Source organism: Chiroxiphia lanceolata, chromosome 2 (assembly GCF_009829145.1).
Source record: "Chiroxiphia lanceolata isolate bChiLan1 chromosome 2, bChiLan1.pri, whole genome shotgun sequence".
Lineage (NCBI taxonomy): Eukaryota > Metazoa > Chordata > Aves > Passeriformes > Pipridae > Chiroxiphia > Chiroxiphia lanceolata.
Window position 1 is genome coordinate 114,913,743 of NC_045638.1, and position 24,271 is coordinate 114,938,013.

General features: G+C 47.9%; 1 protein-coding gene across 5 annotated transcripts in view; it reads left to right on the forward strand.

Annotated features, from left to right (window-relative positions):
• FAM168A (family with sequence similarity 168 member A) overlaps positions 1-24,271 on the forward strand; it is a 79,320-nt gene extending 55,049 nt beyond the window's left edge. For all 5 annotated transcript variants that reach the window (XM_032678814.1, XM_032678810.1, XM_032678812.1 and 2 more), the window contains 6 exons: positions 15,410-15,490; positions 18,378-18,503; positions 20,206-20,348; positions 21,594-21,768; positions 23,024-23,153; positions 23,998-24,271. In XM_032678814.1, the coding sequence (XP_032534705.1) occupies positions 15,410-15,490; positions 18,378-18,503; positions 20,206-20,348; positions 21,594-21,768; positions 23,024-23,136 (638 nt within the window). In that variant the 3' untranslated portion in view covers positions 23,137-23,153; positions 23,998-24,271. The remainder of the gene's footprint in view (positions 1-15,409; positions 15,491-18,377; positions 18,504-20,205; positions 20,349-21,593; positions 21,769-23,023; positions 23,154-23,997) is intronic.

A 24,271-nucleotide genomic window follows, 5' to 3' on the forward strand; every position in this document is an offset into this window, starting at 1 on the left:
TGGAAGGTCCCTGTGGAACTGGATGGGCTTTAAGGTCCTTCCCAAACCATTTGGGAATTATGTACCTTCCCAATATCCATCTAACTCTGCCCTCTGGCAGTGGGAAGCCATTCCCCCATGTCCTGTCACTCCTTATCCTTGTCAAAAATCCCTCTCCAGCTTTTTTTGGCTTGTTTTCCCCAATATCTGTTATTTTACACCCATCACTAGTGGCTTTTGTTGGTTTTCATGTTGTTTATTCACCAACTTTGTCCAGGTGATATTTCCCTTTCATTTCCTCTTTTCCTGGCAGGGTTTTTTTTCCCCACTCTCTTCTGCTTATTAATCCATATCCAGCAATTGTCCTGGGTTTGCTTTTCTCCCATAAATTAATAAAGTTGTGGTGCTGCTGTGGATTGAGCCAAGGGATCGTTGCCATCACAGCACCAGTCGGATCATTCCTGTGGGATACAGAGGGGACACCGTGTCCAGGACACAGAGCCTGGGTCAGCTCAGGCAAAGAGCCTTTCCCCCTATTTAAACTGGCTGATATCTTTTCATGGAAGTGCCCAGTGATTACAGGAGGGTGTCTGGAACATTTGGAGCTGGATCCCACGGGAAGGGATGAGGATGCAGGTCCATGTTTGGAGTTTTACTCTTCTCCCTGTGTTTTGCCTCTCATTCCTTTATCCCCTACCAAAGGATTAATTCAAACACATCCTCATTCCGCTCTGGTTTTTTATTTTCTACCAGACTACGGGATTCCCAGTTCATTTTCCAGAGTTCTTGGACAGGGAGCAAAATTATTCTGCTGTTCAAGGCTTAAAGCTCCAGTTTGTGGAATTTTCTGGCACATGTGGGACATGTATTGGTGTTTTGGGTCCTTGGTTCCAGGACAGCCTTTTCCCACAAATGCTCAGCAAAGGATACAGAAGCTCTGGCTGTGATTGACACTCAGTCTAATTCCTGCACTCTGGTTTATTTACCTTTTTAATTAATTTATTTACATTTTTAATTAAGCTGAGGTGTAGAAATGCCCCCAGAAAAGAACCATAAAGGCTAAATGAGCTCCAACAAGAATGATTAAAGCTGTTCCCACATCCTAATTTGTCACGTGTTACAAACTCACGTGGACTCCGTGCTCTCCTTCCACCACGTCCTTCATTCCAGTGTCACTGCTGGGAACAGAAGGTCCCTGACACCACTTAGAGCAGTGCCCAGAACGAATCCAACACCTCTGAGCATCCAAATCCAGGTGGAAAATAGCCTCTGTTATCTCATATAAATAAAGCCAGGCTTGTCATTGTAAATATGGAACAAAAACACACCGTTCTGGGGGAGGGGAGGCACAAGAAGCAGGATCTTGTCTCCTGAAGTGCAGGAGAGGAAGAGAAAGAGCATAAAATAGGAATTATTAAATAATTCTATGGAAGAAACTCTGGGTAATACATTAAGTCCTGGAATAATTTAGTTTGGGCAGCTCTTTGTTCCCTGAGCCGTTCAAAACAAAGCCAACTTCCAAGTTGGAGCCGTATCCAACCAAGGTTCAAATTTAGGCAAGAAAGGAGATTTCCATCCCCTCTCTGGCTCCAGTTCCATCCTTCCTGGGAATGTGGTTTCTCCCAAGATTGAGTTCAAGATGGTGCTTTTGCTGCTACTTCCAGGTAGAATATGGACACATTTCCTCCTCCCATGGAGGTGGGATTGAGGTCTCTAAACCCAGCCTTCCCCTCACACCTCATGTGCCCCAAGCCTTGGGAGTGATATCCTGACTACAAACTACCACCAGGGACTCTCCCAGGCTGATGATCCAGCCAGTTTTCCACCCTTCCATTCATTAATCCTTGGAGAGACTGTACCCAGGGTTGTAAACAGCGCCTCATTAGGGAAGACATTCCCAAAGTGGTTGGGTAGGATTTGTGCTTCAGAAATCCCTGGTGGCTGTTCCCAATCGCTTTCTCATCCTTCATGTGCCTGGTTATGGTTTCCAGAAGGATTTGCCTCCTGAATTCCTGGGCGGGGAGATGTGACTGGGCTGACATTCTCTCTTTGGCTGCTTTGGAAGGTAGGGGAGAGGTTTCCCTTTTTCCCAACATCAGGGACATTCCCCATCCCTGTGACCATTGGGAGATGGCAGAGAGGGGCAGTTCTGCTCCAGGTCCCTGTCATCCGTTCATCCTGCACATGGACATGGAAGTGTGATGGGAAGTACCCTCCTGACCCAGGCAAAGAAATCGGTGTCGGAACAATGTTTGGCTCTGGAATACTTGGGGTCATTGGATTTCCTGCCCCTTGGACTTGAGAAATCCAGTGAAGTGGGTGGAGAAGTTCATTGCCATGGGGGAGGAGATCAGGGGAAGCATCCAGGATAGGTAGGGAAGGGGAGATGGATAAAGTGTGTGTGGAACTGCACAAGGGATAAACAGTCTGGAGGGGAATGGGATGAGCACTTGGATGTGGAAAATGTTTGAATGAAGTTGAGGGAAGATGCGATGGAGCTTGGCCATGGAGTCACAGACTAGTTTGGCTTAGAAAGAACCTTAAAGCTCATCTCATTCCACCCACCTTCCACTATCCCAGGTTGCTCCAACCTGGCCTTGGACACTTCCAGGGATCCAGGAGCAGCCACAGCATCTCTGGGAAAACTATGCCAGGGCCTCCCCACCCTCACAGCCAAGAATCCTTCCCAATATCCCATTTAAAAACTCCAAACTTCCTATTTTGTCTCAACATAGAGCCTTTTTCCATGGAGGAAGGTGGTGGCTTCTCCTGGAATTGTTCAACTGCCTGTTAACATTTTTCCCATTCCAACAGAAAAACGTGACATTGAATTAGTCCCAGAGATTTTTTTTTTGTGGGGAGAAATCACCATCTTTTAGAAAACATTCCGTGAAATCTCCAGGTGGTGTGCAGAGCTGGAGCTGTAAGACAGGGATGCCTCCCATGGATCACAATAATCTCCAGGTTGGGGGAAGGGAGATTAAAAAAATCACAGCTTTAATTTTTTCCCCTTAATTCCGAAGGACGACGGAACTTCATTATCCAATCTGCTCCAAATTGGGCACCTAATGAAATCTCACACCCCCAAAATTTAATCAGGGATTACTCCCGTGGGATTTGAATCAGATAAAAAGGAAGCCTCACATATTTGGGAGCAATTGCATAAGGCAATAAAATAACCTGCAGAGCTCTTTGTCCTTTGCGGCGAATGGGAATTGTTTGACCTACTTTTCTTTCCTTTTTTCCTTATGTTTTTTTTGGGATTTGTGACCCCTCCTGGGCAGCAGTGAACACTCGGTTCATGTACAAGCACATGAGTCTCAGGAGTGTTTCCTCCAAGGTGCTTTTATGGCTTTTATTGCAGCCATTTGAGGCTGGGAAAAGGAAAGGAATGTTTTAAAATCAATATTTAGCTGGTGTGTTAAAGGCCTGAGTGATAAAAGGAGGTTTCTTGGGGCAGCTGAGGGGGATTTTATCTCCCCAAACCTTCCCTGGGTGAATTTTACCCCATCCAAACCTTCCCTTTATGTATTTTACCCCTCAAGCCTTTCCTGTATGAATTTTACCCATCAAACTTTCCCTGCATGGATTTTATCCCTCCAAACCTTCCCTTTATGAATTTTTTACCCCTCCAAACCTTCCCTTTATGGATTTTACCCCTCAAACATTCCCTTCATGTATTTTATCCCCTCAAACCTTCCCTGATGGATTTTACCCCTCAAACCTACCCTTTATGGATTTTACCTCTCCAACTTTCCCTGCATGGATTTTATCCCTCAAACCTTCCCTTAATGGATTCTTTACCCCTCCAAACCTTCCCTTTATGGATTTTACCCCTCCAGTCTTCCCTTTATGGATTTTATTTCTCCAAACCTTCCCATTATGGATTTTTTACCCCTCCAAACCTTCCCTGTGTGGATTTTACCCCTCAAATCATCCCTGTATGGATTTTACCCCTCAAACCTTCCCTGCATGGATTTTATCCCTCAAACCTCCCCTTAATGGATTTTTTATCCCTCCAAACCTTCCCTTTATGGATTTTTTACCCCTCAAACCTTTCCTGCATGGATTTTATCCCTCCAAACCTTTCCTGCATGGATTTTACCCCCCAAACCTTCCCTTCATGTATTTTGTCCCTCCAGACCTTCCCTGATGGTTTTTACCCCTCAAGCCTTTCCTTTATTAATTTTACCCCTTCAAACCTTCCCTGCATGGATTTTACCCCTCAAACCTTCCCTTATGGATCTTTTACCCCTCCAAGTCTTCCCTGATGGATTTTACCCCTCCAAACCTTCCCTGGATAGATTTTACCCGTCAAACCTTCCCTGCATGGATTTTATCCCTCCAAACCTTCCCCACATGGATTTTATCCCTCCAAACCTTCCCTTTATGGATTTTCCCCCTTCAAACCTTCCCTGTATGAATTTTACCCTTCAAACCTTCCCTGAATGGATTTTATCCCTCCAAACCTTCCCTTTATGGATTTTTCCCCTTCAAACCTTCCCTTTATGGATTTTGTCCCTCAAACCTTCCCTGTATGAATTTAACCCCTCAAACCTTCCCTTTATGGATTTTTCCCCTTCAAACCTTCCCTTTATGGATTTTGTCCCTCAAACCTTCCCTGTATGAATTTAACCCCTCAAACCTTCCCTTTATGGATTTTGTCCCTCAAACCTTCCCTGTATGAATTTAACCCCTCAAACCTTCCCTTTATGGATTTTATCCCTCAAACCTTCCCTGTATGAATTTAACCCCTCAAACCTTCCCTTTATGGATTTTATCCCTCAAACCTTCCCTGTATGAATTTAACCCCTCAAACCTTCCCTTTATGGATTTTGTCCCTCAAACCTTCCCTGTATGAATTTAACCCCTCAAACCTTCCCTTTATGGATTTTATCCCTCAAACCTTCCCTGTATGAATTTAACCCCTCAAACCTTCTCTTTATGGATTTTATCCCTCAAACCTTCCCTTTATGAATTTTTAACCTCTCCAAACCTTCCCTTTATGGATTTTACCCCTCAAACCTTCCCTTTATGAGTTTTTTACCCTTCAAACCTTCCCTTTATGGATTTTATCCCCTCAAACCTTCCCTTTATGGATTTTACCCCTCAAACCTTCCCTTTATGGATTTTTTACCCTCAAACCTTCCCTGCATGGATTTTATCACTCAAAACCTTTCCTTTATGTATTTTACCCCCCAAACCTTCCCTTTATGAATTCTACCCCTCCAAACCTTCATTTATTTTAGCCCTCCAAACGTTCTGTGATGGATTTTTTACCCCTCCAAACCTTCCCTGATGGATTTTACCCCTCAAACCATCCCTGTATGAATTTTACCCCTCAAACTCCAGTGGAATTTCCCAGGCTTGTGCTTGCCAGGATGTACCTTTTTTACCCCTTCTAAACCACCTTCGGTCTTGGAAGTTCAGCTGAGTGGTCCTGAGGAATATTTGTAGTTCGGCAAGAACAGCTTTGAATTGGGAACAAATTTAGCCATTAAATTGTCGTAAAACTCAGCAATGACGTGGTCTCAGCACCTTTTTTTCCCCAGATAAACTGATTTTCCCCGTTCTGTGGGGATTTAACTCGCTTTGTCTTCAGCTCGACCCCTTTCCTAACTGTATTAATCCCATATTTCTTTTAGAATATATTTTTAGAGATCTTTCAGCATCTTTTGCTGTTGGGAGGCTCAGGGAGCTGCCTCTTGTTACTCCTTGTATTTGTAATTCCCCACAGATAAAGGAGCATTAGGAACAGTCCCCAGTTTCTCTGGGAAGTAATTTCTGATTTCCATATTAATCAAAACTGGCTTTACCTTGGTCCTGCCCTAATCCTTGGACCAACACAGGGAGGAGATTACACTCTGCACATGTCAAAAAGCAATTAAAATTCACACACAGGAATCAAGGGGGGAGGAAAAATCACCTTTTACTTCGTGAGCTGAGCAGGGAAAAGCCCCTGACCTGGAATTGTTTGTTCCTTATTGGCTCCTTTCCCTTTGAAGTGCCTGCTTGGAAGAGTCTTTAATATTCCAGGATTAAAATGCTGCCGTTCCAGTAGAATGGGGAGGGTTGAACGTGATGGGAAGAGACATTTCAGGAGGGGAAGGACTGGCTGTGGAGAGCCTTGGATTTGCACTTGGACAGGTGAGGGACTGTTAATAGATGGATATTCCAGATCTTACCGAGGGCAGGATACAGCTCCCAGCCTATGGAAAAGGGAGGGCAGGAGTTAGGGAGCAGGAGAGGCACCTGTGGGTGGTAAAAGATCTGTTTGGAGGTGTTGGACTGCAGGAATTTGGGAGGTTTGGGGCTGGAAAAGCAAAATCTGCCACAGATGACAGAGGATCTGGGAAACGTGGTGGGAATGGCTTTGGTGGAGCTGGATTTGGGTGGATCCAGGGATTCTGTGGATGGATCCTGGGTGGGAAGGGGATGTGCACAGAGGGGGGTTTGCCTTGGCTGTGCTGGATGAGGTGGGATGAGATGAGGAGTTGGATGTGGAGGAGAGAAAGGCAGGATGGGATGGGATGGGATGGGATGGGATGGGATGGGATGGGATGGGATGGGATGGGGTAGAACAGAACAAAGGAAGAGAGTAGAATAGGATGGAATGGAATGGCATGGAATGGAATGGAATAGAATAGAATAGACTGGAATTGAAATTAGAATGGAATGGAATGGAATGGGATGAGATGGAATGGATTTGATTTGAATAGAGCAGAATAGATTGGAATTGGAATTGGAATGGAATGGGATAAAATAGAGAATAGAATAGAATGGGGTGGGATGGGATGGAGTGGAATGGAATGGATTTGAATAGAATAGAATAGGATAAAATGGAATTGGAGTTGAGCAGGAGCTGGTGAGTTTCCCAGGGGTCTGGGAATCAGGGAATCTCATCCCAGCCCTTGTCTGGGAAATGAACAACCAAAACCTCAGGATGAGGGATCTTTGTGGGATCTCTTCTGACAGAATCTTTGCACTTCCAAGCCGGTGGAATTAGATTTTATTTTCAAACAGGCTGTGGAGTTTTGCCAGTGCAAATATTATGGATTCTCAGCTTCCCCCAAGGACAACTTGGATCTAATCTGGCCCAAATATGTGTGAGAGGCCCATTAAAGCCTTTTAACACCCAAAAACTGATTTTATTAATACTCTGCCTGTGCTCCATCTGCTGCTCTGCTTGTCTGGAGCCAATGGATTTGGGAGCAATTCACTGTCCTGGTCCAAGGCCAAAATGGCCAAAATACCATATGGACAATTGGAAGTTAATTAGGATTTTAGAATTCAATATCTAGGGATGCTGTGATCCCTAAACCCTCAGTTTCCCTGAGTTTGGCCTCTTCCAACAACCCAAAATATTTTCTCATTTAGAATTTTTCGCTTTGCAGATGAAAATTCCTGGGTTCACAATTTTAAAATCGGCCCTTTTGGGGCAGTGATTTAATTTGCAAAATCGTTGTGGCCCTTCTGGAATTGTCTGGTTTTAAAATGAGCTGGAGTAGGGAATTTGGTGTCCCCAGAGGCCTTGTTGAAGGGTGTGAATCAAGACTGTCTCTGTTGGAATCAGGACTGGAATCAATCTTCCAATGCCAGAGGAGTGTAAAACACAGAGATAAGAAGCAGGACAATGTTTGTGCTTAATTAGCCCATTGATTACTGATTAATTGATTGATTCCTGGGCAGGTTTTTTGCATTAATCCTTGATCATGCTCAGGGCACGAGGAATCACGATTTTGTCTTTGGCAGCACACCTGGAATACCACCAGTTTTAAGGTATTAAATTCCAGCATCTGAGTTGGGCTGAGTAAATAAAAATAAAAGCAACCTGTGACCAATAAGGAGCTTTTTGCCATCATTTTTCCAAGCAGGTCCCTTCCTACTTTTCCTGGAAAATTCCTGTCTGAGGAGGCATCTCTGACTCGTCAACACTGAGGACGAGTCCATGTTTAGCTCCTCCAGTCCCACAAGTTCTGTAGGAACAAGCTCTCCTATGCAGGAAACAGCCACTTGTCCCAGAAAACCTTTTAAAAAAAAAGGGATTTCCCTTCACTTTTCCAGGCTGGGAAACGTTATTGGAAAAGGTTAAGTCACAGTTCAGTGTTTAAGGAAATCTGTAATGGCTTCTTTATGACACTTTCTGAGGAGAAACAAACCCTTTTATTTCATCAGGCTCTTCCTTTGGAGTCATCAAACACAGAATTAATTAAATAATTGCAGGGAGTGTCAATCGGGAATGAATTAAACCATTTTCCTGAACTTCTTCCCCACAGAGACTTGTGCCAGCACAGGAGAGGATGTGACACATGTCTGTGGCCCAGAAGTGACATTGATTGACAGTTTGACAAGTCCTGTCACTGTGGTTTATTTTTTACCAAGTAATCAAGTGTCTCTCTAATGGCTTTGGACAGTTGCTCCCAGTTTTGCTTCTCCTGTCCCCAGACAGCTGCTGGAGGGCCTGGGAGCTTTGTGGGGAGTAAAACTGAGGTGGAACCGGGATAAGGATGGAAATGGGAATCATCTCTTTTGTCCGACAGCTAAAACAAAATGAGCTGAAAGCAGGTTTTCCCTGAGCAAGAGAAAACGAGGGCAGTGATTGTCCAAAACTGCTCCTGGTATTTCCTAAGATCTTTTTGGGCTTGTAAAGTCTCCAAATTCCCTGGCATGGTGAAGGCAACAGCTCCAAGCTGATTTGTGGCATCCTGTGACCACGAGGTCCCACTGAGAGCTCAGAGATCTGTGCAAATTCCTTGCTCTCCCTGCCTGATTCCCAAGAAACCAGGAGTCTCCAGCTCCTCTGGGCAGGGAGGCCCCACCATCCATCCCCTTGTCTTTGACCTCCAGCTGGGAAAATCTCCTCCAGGCAGGCAGGGCCTCATTGTGTCAACACTGTGACCCTCTGGAATGGACACAAACAGCCCATGTCACACTGAGCCAGCACCAGAGGGGTTATCTCCATCCCCTTTCCTGCCAAAGGCACCTCTGCCATTCCCAGGACATCCAGCAGTTCTTTCAAATGAGTCTGTGCAATGTAAAGGAAAAGGACATAAAAAGAGAATAGTTTTTTTGCCCCATTCCTGTCGGTTTTGTCAGATTTTTGGGGTTTATACTGAAGGTTTCAGAGGGAAGGTTGTGTTACCTGTGATGCCTGTGGAGATCCTGCCCTTGGTTTTGTTGTGCTTGCCATGTAAGACGTGGATGATCCATCAGGAAAACTCCTTCAGGGGGTCTGTGATTTCACACCAGTGGAATTCCCCACCCTCTGGATCAAGCTGTGATCCCAGGGGAGGAAAGGAAGGAGATGGAAGGAGGTGTGGAAGAGAGATGGAGAGGGAATTCTGACAAGGTCATGGAGTGATGGGGCAAGGGGGAATGGCTTCTTACTGCCAGAGGGCAGGGTTAGATGGGATATTGGGAAGGAGTTGTTTGGTTGTGAGGATGGTGAGGCCCTTGCACAGGTTACCCAGAGAAACTGTGGCTGCCCCACCCCTGGAAGTGTCCAAGGCCAGGCTGGAGCGACCTGGGACAGTGGAAGGTGTCCCTGCCCATGGCAGGGGGTGGGACTGGATGGGCTTTAAGGTCCCTTCCAACCCAAACCATCCTGATTTCCACAAGTGCCTTGGGAATAGAGGTGGCACAACACATGTCCAGGACAGTGACAACCTGAGCACAGGGTCAGAATCCCTGCTCTATGTGGTCAGGAGTGTTTAAAATTGGGAAGCAGCAGGAGCAGCAATCCCAGGCCACATGAAGATGAGCTTTGCATGGCCCTGGGGAAGGAGCAAGAAAAGTTCCTACTTATATAAAGGACCTTTCAGGTGAAAAAAGACCCAAGTTTAAAGGTCTCCTGGAAAGAGGTTGTTAAATGTGAGAGCAAATCTCTTTTGGAAGCAGCTGCTGTGTCTGTGAACACGTTTGCCTGCTCTGCTCCTGGGCTGCTGAGGCTTGGAACAGTAATGAGGGGGTGGCACTTTTTCGTGGGAATGAATGTATTTATTATCCAGAGACTTCAGAAATGCTGGATTCTCAACCGTCCATTAAGTTGCTCTTCAGAGCGGTCCCACCCTTGCTTCTCAGCCTTCCCTCTATTTTTGCATCCATTTAGCAGGAGTGGGCTGGAGGAGTGATGGGATGTCTGTGGTTATGTGGGATGATGGGTGGAAAATAAATCCCCGGGCTCCCTCCAGCATCACGGGGCACTGGCACATCTGGAGCTTATCCTGGAGAGGTTTGGGTAGAATTGACATGGAAATGCATCCAAAAATGTGCCACTGCTGGATGGATCTGTGGGATTAGGGAAAAAGGAAAAGGTCCTGCCATCCTTCCTGCTGTAGGTGCTTTTGGGAGGTGGCAAAACTCAGATTCCTGTAATTTGGGGTGTTAAGCATAAAAAAAAACAGGGTCAGTCCAGGAGGATGTCAGCTCTGCCCTCCTGAGTTGGAGACTCTTCCTAGACTTAAATTTGGTTTGGAAAACTCAGTGACTTGGGGAATGTACATTTTGAGCTCCAGAAGGCATTTTAGTACAAAAGATTTAAACTGCTCAAGGGCAAAGTCACACTGGGATAAGTGAAGTTAAGGGATGAGATGTGTTGGGATGGTTTGGCACCCAGTTGGACCCAAGTTCTGGCAGGACAGGAACATCTCCAAACACCCTGACAATGAGCTGTGCAGTCATTTCATCACACCTGTCCCATCCTCAGAGCCCTTGGGGTGTCAGTCACTCATGACAAAGGGCTCTGGCTGGTGAATTAAGAGCTGGACCATGGAAAAGTTGCCCTTGGGGCAGCCTCGTGTCCACCAGGGCAGGGGGACCCCTAAAACAGCAGCCTGATGGTGGGGGGTGGTGTTTGTGTGAGGGGGTGGACAAGTGATGGGGCAGGAACTCCTGGTGTGTGTCAGCTGGGCGACAGAGCAGCTGCACTCCTAATTAAGGGGAGATAAATCCAGGGCAATTCCTTTTGGGTTCAGCAGGAGATGTTTTCCAGAGTTCCCACAGAGCAGGGAAGGTCTAGGAAGTGCCCTGGGTAAGAAGCTGTTCAGAGATATTGAGGGATATTCCTTGGGGGACAACTCCCCAAAAGGCAGGAGGAGATGCATGGCCTAATCCCAGAGCTCAGGGGGTGAGGAGCAAGTTGGGCTGGGCAGATCCCTCCGGATGGAGAAAGGCTCCGGATGGGAGAAGAAGGTTTGTTGACACCTCTGCCACAAGTCTTTTCCAAAATGCTGCAGCTCTTCACCTCTGGAGGCCGGTTTCCCACGCAGAATCAGCTCCCAGATGTCCTCCTCAGCTGTTTTCCCTGTGTCCCCCATCCATCTCATATTTTTCCAGAGTCACTTCTCCCAGCAATCGACATTCGGGAGCGTTGCTGCCAGTCTGGCTCTGCTGGAGCTGTGCCAGGAAGCCCACGTGGTGTCTGCTCTCCAATTTCTCACTTCTGGGGTAATTCCTCAAGTACCAAACTTGCACTTTTCGTGTCACAACATGTGACTTCGGGCAGGAATAAATTCCCACTCGGGCCGAAGGGAGCGGATTTCCAGCAGCACGAAGCTGAAGACATGAGGTCGCTTGTGTTTTTACCCTCAGAAGATGCTCATAAATCCTATTTTTGAAGAGTTTCTGAGGTGTAGGCAATAAAGAATGAGGTAGATGAGCTTAAAATAGAACATGAGGGTGTTTGGCAGGGGAAAATACTTTGGCTTCATCTGGCTGAGGCAAAATCTTCCTGGGGCTGTTGCAGCTTCGAAGCTCAGCAGAAACAAACTGGTTTGCAGAGGTTTAGGGGAGAATTAGTAAAACAGAATAAGGGAATTATTTGGGTTGGAAAAGTCCTCCGGGATCATTGAATCCAACCACTCCCCCAGCACTGCCAAGGCCACCACTGACCCATGTTCCCAAGTGCTACATCCACAGGGATTTTGAACACTTTCAGGGATGGGGATTCCACCCCTGATCTGACCCCAAAGGCACTTAAAACCCTCTTTTAAAATCTACTTCCTGAACCCCTTTACAATTCATCTCCTAAAAAGAGGGAGCCTAAAAGCCATTAATCCAAAGCAGCATCACACCAAGAAGGAAAGGGGTGAGCAGAGCTGGAGAGAACAGCCCAGAAATCTGAAAAATATACATGAAAAATTAAAGGCAGCTCTAAAACACCTCCTTGCAGCAGCCCCACGTGCTCCTGGTTGTTTGTTGGAGTTTTTGCAGCAGCTCTTCCCAGAGCTGTGTGTTTTCCCTGGGGAGAACATCAAATGAACACTGGCTTCCTTGCTCCTATTGATTGTGGAGATGATATTAAATTAAAATAAAGGCAGAGAACAACTTTTGATTTCTTGGGCGAGGAGTCTCATCAATTTTGTTCAATGTGTTTTCACCTCATTTTCTGTTTCTGCATCATCACAAGGCCCAGCAGAGCCAGGGGCCCTTCAGGGGCAAATCCATACAAGGAGAAAGGAAAGGATATTTTCCTTCTGTCCCTGATATTTTCATGTCAAGGGGGTTTGATCCTCTTGCTTGTTATTTTTTGATTCAGGGTGACAAGATGTGGCAGGAAGGGAGCAGGATCTGTCTGAGGAACAGGGATTTCCAGGGGGGAAAATCAGACGCTCCTGAGCCCATTCCTGATTCTTGGATCCAGATACCCATGGAATGTGGATCATCCTGAGGGACTACAGCTTTTGCTTCCATGAAGAGGCTTGTTTGGGGTTATTTGGGAGATGAAGAAGAGCCAAGAAACAAACCCCATCTCTCTTTCCCCTTAAACCCCCCAAAAAAGGAGAAAGACCAGTGGTTGAGTCCCAACCTGGAGAGTTTTAAAGTAGGTGTGGATGTGGCACTTGGGGACATGGTGGCCTTGGCAGTGCTGGGTGAGACTCGATGGCCTTAAAGGTCTTTTCCAACCTCAGTGATCCCATAATTCCATGAATACACGTTTGTCTCCACCTGCCCGAAATAACCCTGGAGTCTCAAGAAGTGTCTGGCTGGAAAACCTGTCCCAAAGCCACAGTTTTCCTGGGGTCTGAGGGTGGTTGCATTTATTTCAGGCTGGTTTTTCTAAAACCCTTCAATACTGGAAATTTTGAGGGTGGTATTTTGAGGTGGGTTTAGAGGTGTTTTTTTTAGAGGTGGCTTTTAGGGGTGTTTTTTTTGCTGGATTTACCAGCAGGTGCTGGAGGTGCCTCAGATGGAACTCATGGCCACCCAGGACTATGTTTGTCATGGTTCAGACTCAATTAAGGACTGTTATTAAAGATTAGGGGATTCAGGAATTGTCTGGGGGCATTACCCAGCTGCAAAGATCAGGAGAACCTCTTGGTGGTCCATGAGTTTGTCACCTGGATCCCATCCCTCGCGGATGAGCAGGGTACACGGACAGCCATCACCACCTGTGCCCATGGAATTAGGGTGTCTTTAAGGTCCCTTCCCACACAAACCATCCTGGGATTCTACTGGACTGCATGTCAAGTTGGGAGAATTTTAGGGAAAATACCCTTGGAGTGAAGTGGAGTTGGTTTAACACCCCTGGCCAGGCAGGTCAGGGTGGAAAGCGGGATCATGGAGGAAATGGGAAGACTGTGGAATGATGAATGTCCTGGAGAAGAAATTATTCTCTTCTAATGAAGTGGAGGGTGAGCAGGATATTTGTGATTGAGGTTCATCATTTATGTTCCACCTACAATCACTGAGGCTGCAAATAACCTTCTGAGGAGCTCCTTGATTGCTGAAAGGCTTCAGATATTCCTGAGTACGACAACAACGGAGTTTCATGCCTAAAAAAAAAACCCTGTTAAACTGCTGCTTAGCCAACATTAACTCCAGCAATTTTTAATTAACCTGATTTAGAAGCCAAACATATCCCTGATGAAAATGAGAGGGTAGAACACGCAGTCATTTATTCCACTACAGTGGCCATGAGTGGTGATTGAGATTTATTCCAGTGAACCTCAGAATTTGGCCACGGGGTTTAGGAATTGGCACGTGGTGGAAGAGATTTGGGGTGTGGAGGGAGAGATTCCAATGGCATTGTGTGGATGCTCAGAAAGGGGGAGGCCAGACCTGTTATATTTTTAATATTTTAATGTTCTAAAATATTAAAAAAAGAGGAGTATGAATTGACTGCTAATTAAATCTTTCCAGCCTTTTTTGGCAGTCTCTGATGGAAGGAGGACTCTCCAAGGGTCATTTTGTCACCCTTGGGTTGGTTGTGCTCTGGGATGGTGTCCAAGGGGACAAACTGTGGTGGCAAGCTCAGCAAAGCCAAATTCTCCACCAGAAAAGAAGGATTAACATGTCCTGCTGTGTCTGTCCAAGGGATTTGTGCAGGAGCACGTGAGAAGGGATGAAGTTATCCATCCATGTTACTGTTTCCAGGAGGGAAGACCTCCAGGAAGTGGAAGGAAAGCAAAGCAAAATGGTGACAAGGGATGGGATCTGAGGGAATGCCTGGAGCTGTGCCAGGGGAGGGTTAGATTGGATCTTAGGGAAAGATTCTTCCCCCAGAGGGTGGTTGGGCACTGAACAGGCTCCCCAGGGTGGGCAATTCCAAACCTGCCAGAGCTCAAGGAGCCCTTGGACAACACCCTCAGGGACAGGGGGGATTGCTGGGGTGTCCTGGAGCTGGACTGGATGATCCTTGTGGGTCCTTTCGCGCTCAGGGTATTCCATGATTCTCTGAAAATGGAGCAGCCTAAGGTGGGAAGGTTTTTGTCCGTGGAATCCACGGAGAACAAGAACTTTCATGGAGTGAGAGTTGGATAAGACACCTGCACTGGGTGTGGGGCATTCAGAGTCTGTCCAGCCCTGCTCAGGTGATTCTCCCTGAACTCTCCATGACCCATCCAAGTGAAGCTGATGAAAACTGAAGCCTTTTCCAAAGAGCCCATTAAATCCTCTCCCGCAGCTCCGAGGGGTCGGAGCTACCACACGCGTTCCTTCCAGGTGGCCTGGCAGGGAATCGGGGCCCTCCCGGGATGGCACTTGTGCAGCCAGGAGTGAAAACAAGCCTGGCATGTTTTCCTACAGCATCCCTTCAGCAGGAAACTCTGGATAATGGGAGCGCTGAGCACTGGACTAGGTGCTGAGCTCTGCCAATGCTGCCGTGCAGCCAAGGAAAACCTTTCCAAGTCGGTTTTCCATGGCTGAATTCAACATTCAGAGCATGTGTTTCCTCGGTGCTTTTCTTCCAAGCCCAGTGCACATCCCTGTTTTCTGCATTCTGGTCATTGCCCTCATTTTCTACAGGAATAAGGATGAAATATTGATGGTGTCACGTGGAGCACATTCCCAGTTCTTCCTACACCCTGGAATACAACCGTGTTTTCCCTCCCGGCTGTGCCCATTCCCTCTCTGCTCACACATGTTTGTTGCTTTCCGGGGGTGTTATCCTGGCTGCCTGATAAAAATCCTGATTTGTTTGTTCTCATTCCAGGTTATCCCACGGGATATCCCACAGCTGCCCCGGCCTACAACCCCAACATGTACCCGACCAGCAGCCCCGGCTACGCCCCAGGTAAAACCCCTCTGTGGAGGAGGGAATTCCAGCAGTTTCCATGTGCTTGTCAGCCAATCCCTTCCTGGGAAGGAGCCTTTGTTGGGCTCTTCCCTTCCTAACTCTGCCGTTAACTTCACACCTTCCTTTGGGAATATTTGTCTGCGTTGCAAAGCACTTTGGAGCCACAAGTTATATCTTGATATGAATCCCAGGAATTTTGCAGCCCTCAGCACTGGGATATCAGCAGACTGATGGCATTGATTCCCTTCTCTATGTATGTCCTGCTCTCCTTCCATGCCACAGCTGCAGGAATGTCAGGAGCTGTGTCCTGTTTGGGATCTGGATCTCCCATGCCGTGTCTTTCCCGTGGCACTGCCAGAGTCTGTCCCTGTGTTTCCTCCTGTCCTTCACAAACTTGGGCCAAACCTGGGAATTCTTCTTCCCCTTTGACAGCACCAGCTGCTTTCTTCTCCATAAAGTCTCATTTTCCCCTAGTATTCCCAGGGATCTGTTGGGTTTTATTTGGGTTGGTGTTCTTCTGGGAAGGTCTTTAGCTGCATTTCTTCCCACTAAAAACCTTAGGAAATGAGTTTTGTTCCTGCACTGGCCACCCTGAAATTCTCCTGGAGGATAAACCACTGGAAGAATAAAGGGAAAAGAGCTCCACAGACTAAGAAAAAGCCCATAAATTTATTAGTAGCTTGTCCTGCCAGAGCCTGGCAACGTCCTCCCTGCTCAGCCAGGGAGCATTCTGGAATGTTGGCCTGGAGCTTGGAGTGGAAGGTGTTCCTCCACACAGCACGGGGTTGGAACTGGATGATCCTTAAGATGCCTCCCAACCCAAACCATTGTAGGATCCTATGGATCTTCTTGGGACTGGCACTGTAGGAATAGGGAAGTGGAGCCAGTCCTGATCCCTCTCCCAGTGTCAGGTTTCTGGTGGATTTTTGCTGATGTTTGAGCCCCAGAATAGGATAAATTCCTCACCAGTTTATTCCAAAGGAGCCTTTCCCAAGCAAAAGGATGAGTTGGACTCCATGATCCTTGTGAGTCCCTTCCAGCTCAGGATATTCTGGGATTCTACGAATTCCAATTCAGGTTCCTGCCTTGTGTGATTTTCCTGTTGCTTTTTTCCACAGTTTTTAGAGGGAGAGACACAAGACAAACCCCCAGCATTGCAAACTCTGCTGGTTGCAATAAACCAGCATTTATTTAGGATTTTTTTAGGATACTCTTCTTCCAAAAAAAGGCCTTTTAAGTTGGTGAAAAAGAGCATCTGCAGAGACACAATAAAAATAAAATAATATATGTCTTCATTAAGCTGCCCGTTCCCTCCCAGGCTTTCTGCCTTCCCACAGTGGTTGTTGTGGTTTAACTCCCTTCATCAAGGCTTCTCTTTTTATTTTCCTGAAAGTAGGACACACACTTTCCTCCTGGAGCCTTTAGTTGCACTTATTAATAATGCAGAGGAGAAGGATGGTTTACAGCAATGCCTTTGCATTGCAGAACAAGAGAATTCCAAAATCAGGAATTGTGGGACAGGATGGAGGCTCTGAAATCCTGGAATGGGTTGGGTTGGAAGGGTTCATACATTTTTTTTTCCCATTTCAATATGGCTAAGGGTCCTCTGCAGGGACCCAGAACTCACATTGTTTGCTCAGTTCCCACCTGGATTAAACAGATAAGGAATAAAAGCTCTTGGTTTTATTTATTTTAAGGTGGGAGGCAAAACCAAATCCAGAAGACACTGGTTGGAGGTGGCCCTTAAGTGATATTAAATAATCATGGCTAGCTTGTGACCCCTGAGAGTTGCAGCTCTTCAAAGGACCAGGAGATTTTAATGTTCTGGAAGCCTCCTTGGTTCACCTTCTGTGTAGCTTTAAGTGATGGATTCTCCAAGAATCCACGATTTAATGTCCAGAATGCGGGAATCTCCACCCCAAATTACCTGGATTTTGTGGTGGGTTTGATGTGGAGAGGGAAAACCTCAGAGGAAGGACTGAGTGAAAATAAATTGTGTCAGTCTCGGAGATTAAAAAACCTCTGGGAAATCCAGAGGCAAAAAAGAATGTGATCCTGAATAAAAGTAGAAGGGAAGGAGTGTTTCTGTCCCAGGGCTGGAGTTGGGTCTCCAGTGGGATGTTGCTGAGTGCAATGTGCCATGGAAAATAAACCAGGCAGCTTGGAAATCCTTCATCACTCCCAAAGCTTTGGGAGAGGGTGAGGCTGGAGCAGGAAGTGATCGGTGCCTGAGTGGAGGAGAAACTGGGCTTGGATCTCTCACTTCCCACAAACCTCCTGGTTTCAGGAGAACAGAATCCCAGACTGGTTTGGGTTGGAAAGGACCTTCCAAATCATCTCTTTCCACCCTCTGCCATGGGCAGGGACACCTTCCACTAGACCAGGTTGCTCCAAGCTTTGTCCTACCTGAGTTCTGTTGGTCCCTCCTCAAATCCCGCAAGGTTTGGCTCTTGAGATTCTTCTGGATTCTTTTCCTTGGCACCATAAATACTCTTCCACAAACTGGGACACAGGAAGACCTGCCCAAAGCCACTGCTGGTCTTCCCAGAGTTCCTGAGGACCACCCAGCGCTGGGACAGGACGGTCACAGCGACCAGTGGTGGTGCCTCCAAGGGTTTTCCTGGGAATAAAATGCCTCACGCCCCAGGCTCAGCCCATTTTCCTACTGGGAATCACAAGGCCAAGGGCAGCCCTTGCTGGTTTGGAGGGACAGAGGTGACCATCTGGGGAGGGATGGTGGACACAGATCTGCAGGTCCCTCAGCTCAGTTGTTGTCTGTAAAAGGTGGGAGTGGAAGGGAAAGAGCAGCAAAATGATTCCATAAATGTGGGAATTGTCTCTCCACTGCTGTGTGTGTGACTCCTCTTCTCTGCCTCCACCCAAGCCACCCTCCTGATGAAGCAAGCCTGGCCTCAGACCTCCTCATCCTGTGCCACCGAGGGCACCTTCCACCTCCCGGTGGACACCGGCACCGAGAACAGAACCTACCAGGCCTCTTCTGCAGCTTTCAGTAAAGACACTTTTCCTTTCCGGGGTTTGATTGCCTGATCTGGGCCCCTTTTGGGTGTTTATTTAGGAATGGGGTTCTTTGGAATCATATTTGGGTTGGGAGGGATCTTAAAGACCATCTCCTTCCAACCTTCCTTTGTTGGGTGCCTTCCACTAGCCCAGGTTGCTCTGAGCCTGGTACATCCTGGACTTGATGGATGTGTTAAAGCCATGAGAAAGGAGAGCACTAACCCTCCTGCTGCTCCTCCAGAGGAGGAATCCTCCTGGAAGTGGAGAAGGTGAAACCTCTCCCTCAACTGTTTGGTCCCCAGGAGTGACCTGGCGTTTATCGCCAAAGGGACATTATTTCCTACCCCCTTTAAATGGAAAGAATTCCAAACTAAAGCCTGATTTTCAAGGAACAGGGCTGAAATTCTGGCTGAGCAGAAGCAGGGGGAGGAGATGCTGTTCAGGGATCACGGTCAAACAGGCTTTTCCAGGTGGAGCCTTGGAATCTCATCCCTGAGGAGGACAAACGGTGCCTCTGGGAGGGCTGATAAGCTCCCTGATAAGGCAGAACCTTTTAAAAGCCTTTGGGAGGCTTTCTCTTGGAAAAGGGATGTCCCTACAATTCTCTGGAGACCTGGGACATGGTGCCTAACTTCACACCAGGCCAGATTTGACCAAGTTGTGAATATTTGGAAAAATCCCAGCTTGTAATTAGAAAAAATTAGGTCTTGTTTGGTGAAATCAGCAATTTTAACGGAAACTGGAGCTTAAAGACTCATTGTTGTCCCCACCTCCAGACACCCCTCAGGTGCTGAGGACTGGCAGCTCCCAAGGTCTTTCTTGGAAAAAACGAATCCAGAACTGAAAAAAAAAAAAATCCACTAGATGGAAAAACAAGAGGCTGAAGGCTTTAATTTTTTTTAATTTCTCCTAAAAAAATGCAAAACTTGAAGTATTCTTGAGGGTTTTTCCCCATTTAGCAGTTAAGCAATAATGTTTAATTAATGGAGCCTCTAAAAGTTGGGAATTCGGGTGCTGTGACATCCCATCCTCAGGGCAGGTCACACCTCCTTTAGATGTTGCACCTTAGATGTTGCACCTTCCATGAGGTTTTATGGCACTTCCCTGCCAGGATCCTTCATTTTAGTTTATTCCCCACGTACTCAGCCTCTCCTAAATGCTGGAAAATGAGTTTAAGTTTCTTTAGGCCTTTGATAAGGTCTCAGTGTGGGACTTGGATGCTCCGGATAATGGGTAAGACCAGGGGATGCATTTCCTTTTCCTTAAATCCAAGCAGAAGAGAGAGAACAATTCCAATCTGCCCTGTGAGGATCACAGAGCCTTCAAGGGATGAAATACTTCAAGGCACCCATCATTTTCCCCTGGTGGGTGTCACAGAATCCTGGAATCCTGGAATGGTGTGGGATCTTGAAGGGATTTGTTCCAAACCCTGGTGATGGGCAGGGACATCTTCTGCTATCCCAGGTTGCTCCAAGCCCTGTCCAGCCCGGCCTTGGATGCTTCCAGGGGTGGAGCAGCCTCTCCTCTGGGCAAATCCTTCTCCATGGGATATCAGTAGATGCTGATGTGTCCCTCCATGCCCAGGGAGCAGCCAGTGCTCCGTGACCAGCACCCCGAGCTCCTCACATGTGTGTGACCCAGCTCTGCCACTGCAAATCCAAGCCTAAAGCCGGGATTACTCCTGTCTTTCCCAGGATACACCGCAGGGACTCCCTACAAGGTGCCACCGACCCAGAGTAACAACGCTCCTCCTCCCTACTCGCCATCTCCCAACCCGTACCAGACTGCCATGTACCCCATCCGAAGTGCCTACCCCCAGCAGAACCTGTACACACAGGTAGGTGGGGCCTCCCGGGGCGTGGGGCCTCCTCACCACATCCCAACACGGCTCCAAGCTCCCTGTGGGAGTCTCCTCGGCTCCCAGGGCTGAGTGCCCACGCCCACACAGGGTGGAGAAGCTTGTGGTGGGGCTTCAGGATGGTGGGGTGTCTCTCCTGCCTCCTCTGTTGGATGTCAGGGTGCATCCCAGTGGATCGGTCCTGTTGGGAACTGGGGCCTTTCCTCCTGAATCACAGTGGCTGCCAGGGATAGTCCTGGGTGATCCCTGCACCCCACTCTCCCCACCCAGCCCAGCTCTCAAACACTGCTCTTCCCCAAGGCCCCGGGTGAGTTGCGGTCACCCCAAGGTCCCTTTGCTGCTGGTCATTGGCATCACCCTCCTGCCACCTCCCCCGTGTCCTCTTCACCAACACCAGCCATGACCCAGATTCATGTCCTCCCGAGCAGCTCCTCCCTCAGTACCTGGATGGGATTTCCAGGCCCACCTTCCCTGCTGCTGCACAGCCACCACCTCCAGCCATGTGCTGGGGCCAAGAGCCTCTGCAGGGATGCAGTTCAGGCCAGATGTCCTCCAAAAACCACCTTAATTCCCATTCCCACTGAAGATCATGAGCTTCCCAGAGCCATCTGGCCCTTCAGCTTCCCTGGCTTTTCCTCTCCTCTTTAATGTCCAAAGACCAACTTCTCCAGCAGCCCTGGAGCTGCCTGTCCTGGGGATGGTCTTTCTGTCCCTCATGTTTCAGGCCCTTCATTGTTTTGGGTGTGGAGCTTTTTCTGTTGGCTCCTTTTATTCCCTTGTTTCCAGAGTCTCTTGAGTCTGGGCAGCCTGGATTTTGGAGCCCTGTTGGAAACCCAAGGAGATGATACACATCCCAAACAAGCACCTTGGGATCATCCAAGAGCCCCTTGTCCTTTTCTTCCATCTCTTGTTCCTTTTCCACACCAGCAGCCAAAGTCTTGGTGTCCAGGCCCTGTTTCATCCCACCAAATGGAGGTTTGTCCCTGATGGATTGACTCCTTGATCCATGATGCTGATCCCCCCTCAGTCCCGTTGCCTCCATCCATCCCACACATCCACAGGGTCAGCTTCACCATTCCTTGCCCAGGTCTCACAAGTCACAGGAGAGAGACCCTGGGAAGCACCAGCCCTTTGGCAGTGCTTGAATCCTGGGATCGTTTAGGTTGGGAAGGCTCTGTAAAACCATGGAATGACAGTGGGTTTTTTCCCCTCCTTCTCCACCAGGGAGCTTATTACACCCAGCCGGTGTACGCGGCGCAGCCCCACGTCATCCATCACACCACCGTGGTCCAGCCCAACAGTATCCCGTCGGCCATCTATCCCGCTCCGGTGGCCGCGCCCAGGACCAACGGAGTGGCCATGGGAATGGTCGCCGGGACCACCATGGCCATGTCAGCAGGTAAGCAGGGAAGTCTTTCCATGCTCTGCACTTCCATCTCTCGGTGGGATGTATCCAGGCAGCCCATGCAGGAGACTTATCCCGGATGAAAAATTCCCAGCCTTAAATTCTTTCCTCTGACTGTCCCATAAGTACGGGAATCCCCAGGTTTGTCTGCTCCAAACAGTTGGATTTCTCTCCTCAAGTTCTCTTTTTTTAGGGCTCTTATGGCCTTGTTTTTGTTCGACATTATCCTTGGTTTCTCTCTCCCAATTCCTCCATGTTTTATGTGCAGGATTCCTTGGATTGCTGGCATGTGATGGGCTGGGTTTATTTGTTTCCAAAGCCTGTATTTCTCTCATTAACAATTCTTATTGTATATTGAATTATGCCAAGAAATGCATCATTCATCCTTTTGCATCTGCACTGGCTGGGAAATAGGGCTCTATTATGGGATGCAAGCCCTGTTCCAAGCAGGGAGGGGTGTGACAGGAACCACTTGGAGATTTTTACTGTTGCTTACTCTGAGAAGTGGATTAATTAATGCATGTGGGATGTGTTAGAATTCCATTAATTTGTAGAGAGATACCCAGAAACGAGGAATTTGGTTTGAGCAACCAGTTGCTCCGGGAACGCAGCAGTCCAGGGCTGTTCTCCCTTCCCATGTAGGCACTGTGCAAATTCCAGCTTAAAATTCCTCTGGCTGAAAAAAGAGGTTACACCAGGCAGTGCCTTCATGGCTGGGAGAGGATCAATCCTGCTACATCTCAAGGCTCTGGGGGTTTAAAGGAAGCAAAAGAACTCCTGGGAGATAAGTGGCAAAGCTCTTCCCAGTTTTCCCTGGAAGAGCTCTTGGGGTTTTTTTCTCACCTCCCTTTGCATCCCTCATCCCTTCCAGTTTGGTCCTTGGATGTTTCAGATCTCCTGTTGTAGTTTAGCCCAGTGCCTTCAGCGGGAAAAAGATGTCAGCAGGTCAGCTGGGCTGGTCTTTAGGGACAAGGAAAACTGGGGGAAAAAAACAAGGAAAACCCTTAAAAAGATGAGGTGATGACCAAAAGTACCATGGAAAACACCCTGGAGCTTCAGGTGTGTTTATTCCATTCGTGGCGCTGGTTGATCCCAACCACAAGTCTGACACCTTCCAGTGAGGTCTCATGGGCAGAAGAATATTTGGGATGATGGAAAAGCTAAAAGCAGGCAGCTGGTGCTGTTCCTACCCCTGGGATGGGCACCACTTCCCTGAGGGAATTCTCCTTGATCCGTGTTTCCCTTGCAGGAACCTTGTTGACCACTCCCCAACACACCGCCATTGGAGCACATCCCGTGTCCGTGCCAACGTACAGGGCTCAAGGAACCCCCACCTACAGCTACGTACCTCCACACTGGTAATCCACTGGCCAATCCATGTGAGTGATCCCTCTGCTCCACCCTTGGGCATAAACCTGTGCCAGGGCCTCTCCACCCTCAGAAGAAGGAATTTCTTCCCAGTATCCTCTCTGGCAGTTTAAAACCATTCCCCTTTGTCCTATCCTTGCATTCCCTTATCCAGAGTCCCTCCCATCACTGGGATATGGGTTTTTCCCTATTAAAAGGGGATGTCCCTTGATGATCTGGGAGATTGTCCTGTCCATGAGCACCAGGGTTGCTGCACATCCCTGTGATGTCCAGGATACCAGAAATCCCAGGGTTGCTGCACATCCCTGTGATGCCCAGGATCCCAGAAATCTCAGGGTTGCTGCGTGTCCCTGTTTTGCCCAGGTTCCCAGAAATCCCAGGGTTGCTGCACATCCCTGTTGTGCCCAGGATCCCAGAAATCCCAGAGTTACTGCATGTCCCTGTGATGCCCAGGATCTCAGAAATCCCAGGGTTACTGCACATCCCTGTCATACCCAGGATCCCAGAAATCCCAGCTGCTTGTTCCTCGTTCATGGTGTCCAACTAACGCAGTTGATGGGAACACCGGGAGTCAGCGGAGATCCCACCCAGCCCGGGGCTTATCCCAAATCTCTCCTTGTTGGACACATTCCACTGGGCTAGTCCTGCCCAGGACAAATTGGTGGGCAGTTAGCAGGGAGCATCCCATCTTCATATCCTTGGCATTGGATCCACCACTGAGCTCAAGGAGTTGTCCTCGGGGATGGTTAAATTCCATATGGACCGTCTCTACATGGTGCAGGAGTGCAGAGAGCAGCCCTGATCTTCCAGAACTTGCTTCTAACTCCCTGTTTTTGGGTGTTTTCTCTTTCCCAGATCCGGAATCAAACATTGTATGCAACTCCACAAGTCTTACATCGGTGCCCCGGCCCCTGGGCCGCAGCACCTCGTCTGTTTGCAAGAACAAAACTCAACAAACCGAGAGCAAGGGTCACTTTATGCATCCTTTAGTGGTTTTTGTAAAAGCTGCTTTTTCTAATCTTCTGCCTCTCTTTGATTTTCCCCCCCCGTCCCCCTCCCACATAAATCGTGTAACACACATGACTGACACCGAGCAATAGTAAAGTTCTCTCTCTTTGGTCCTTGGAAA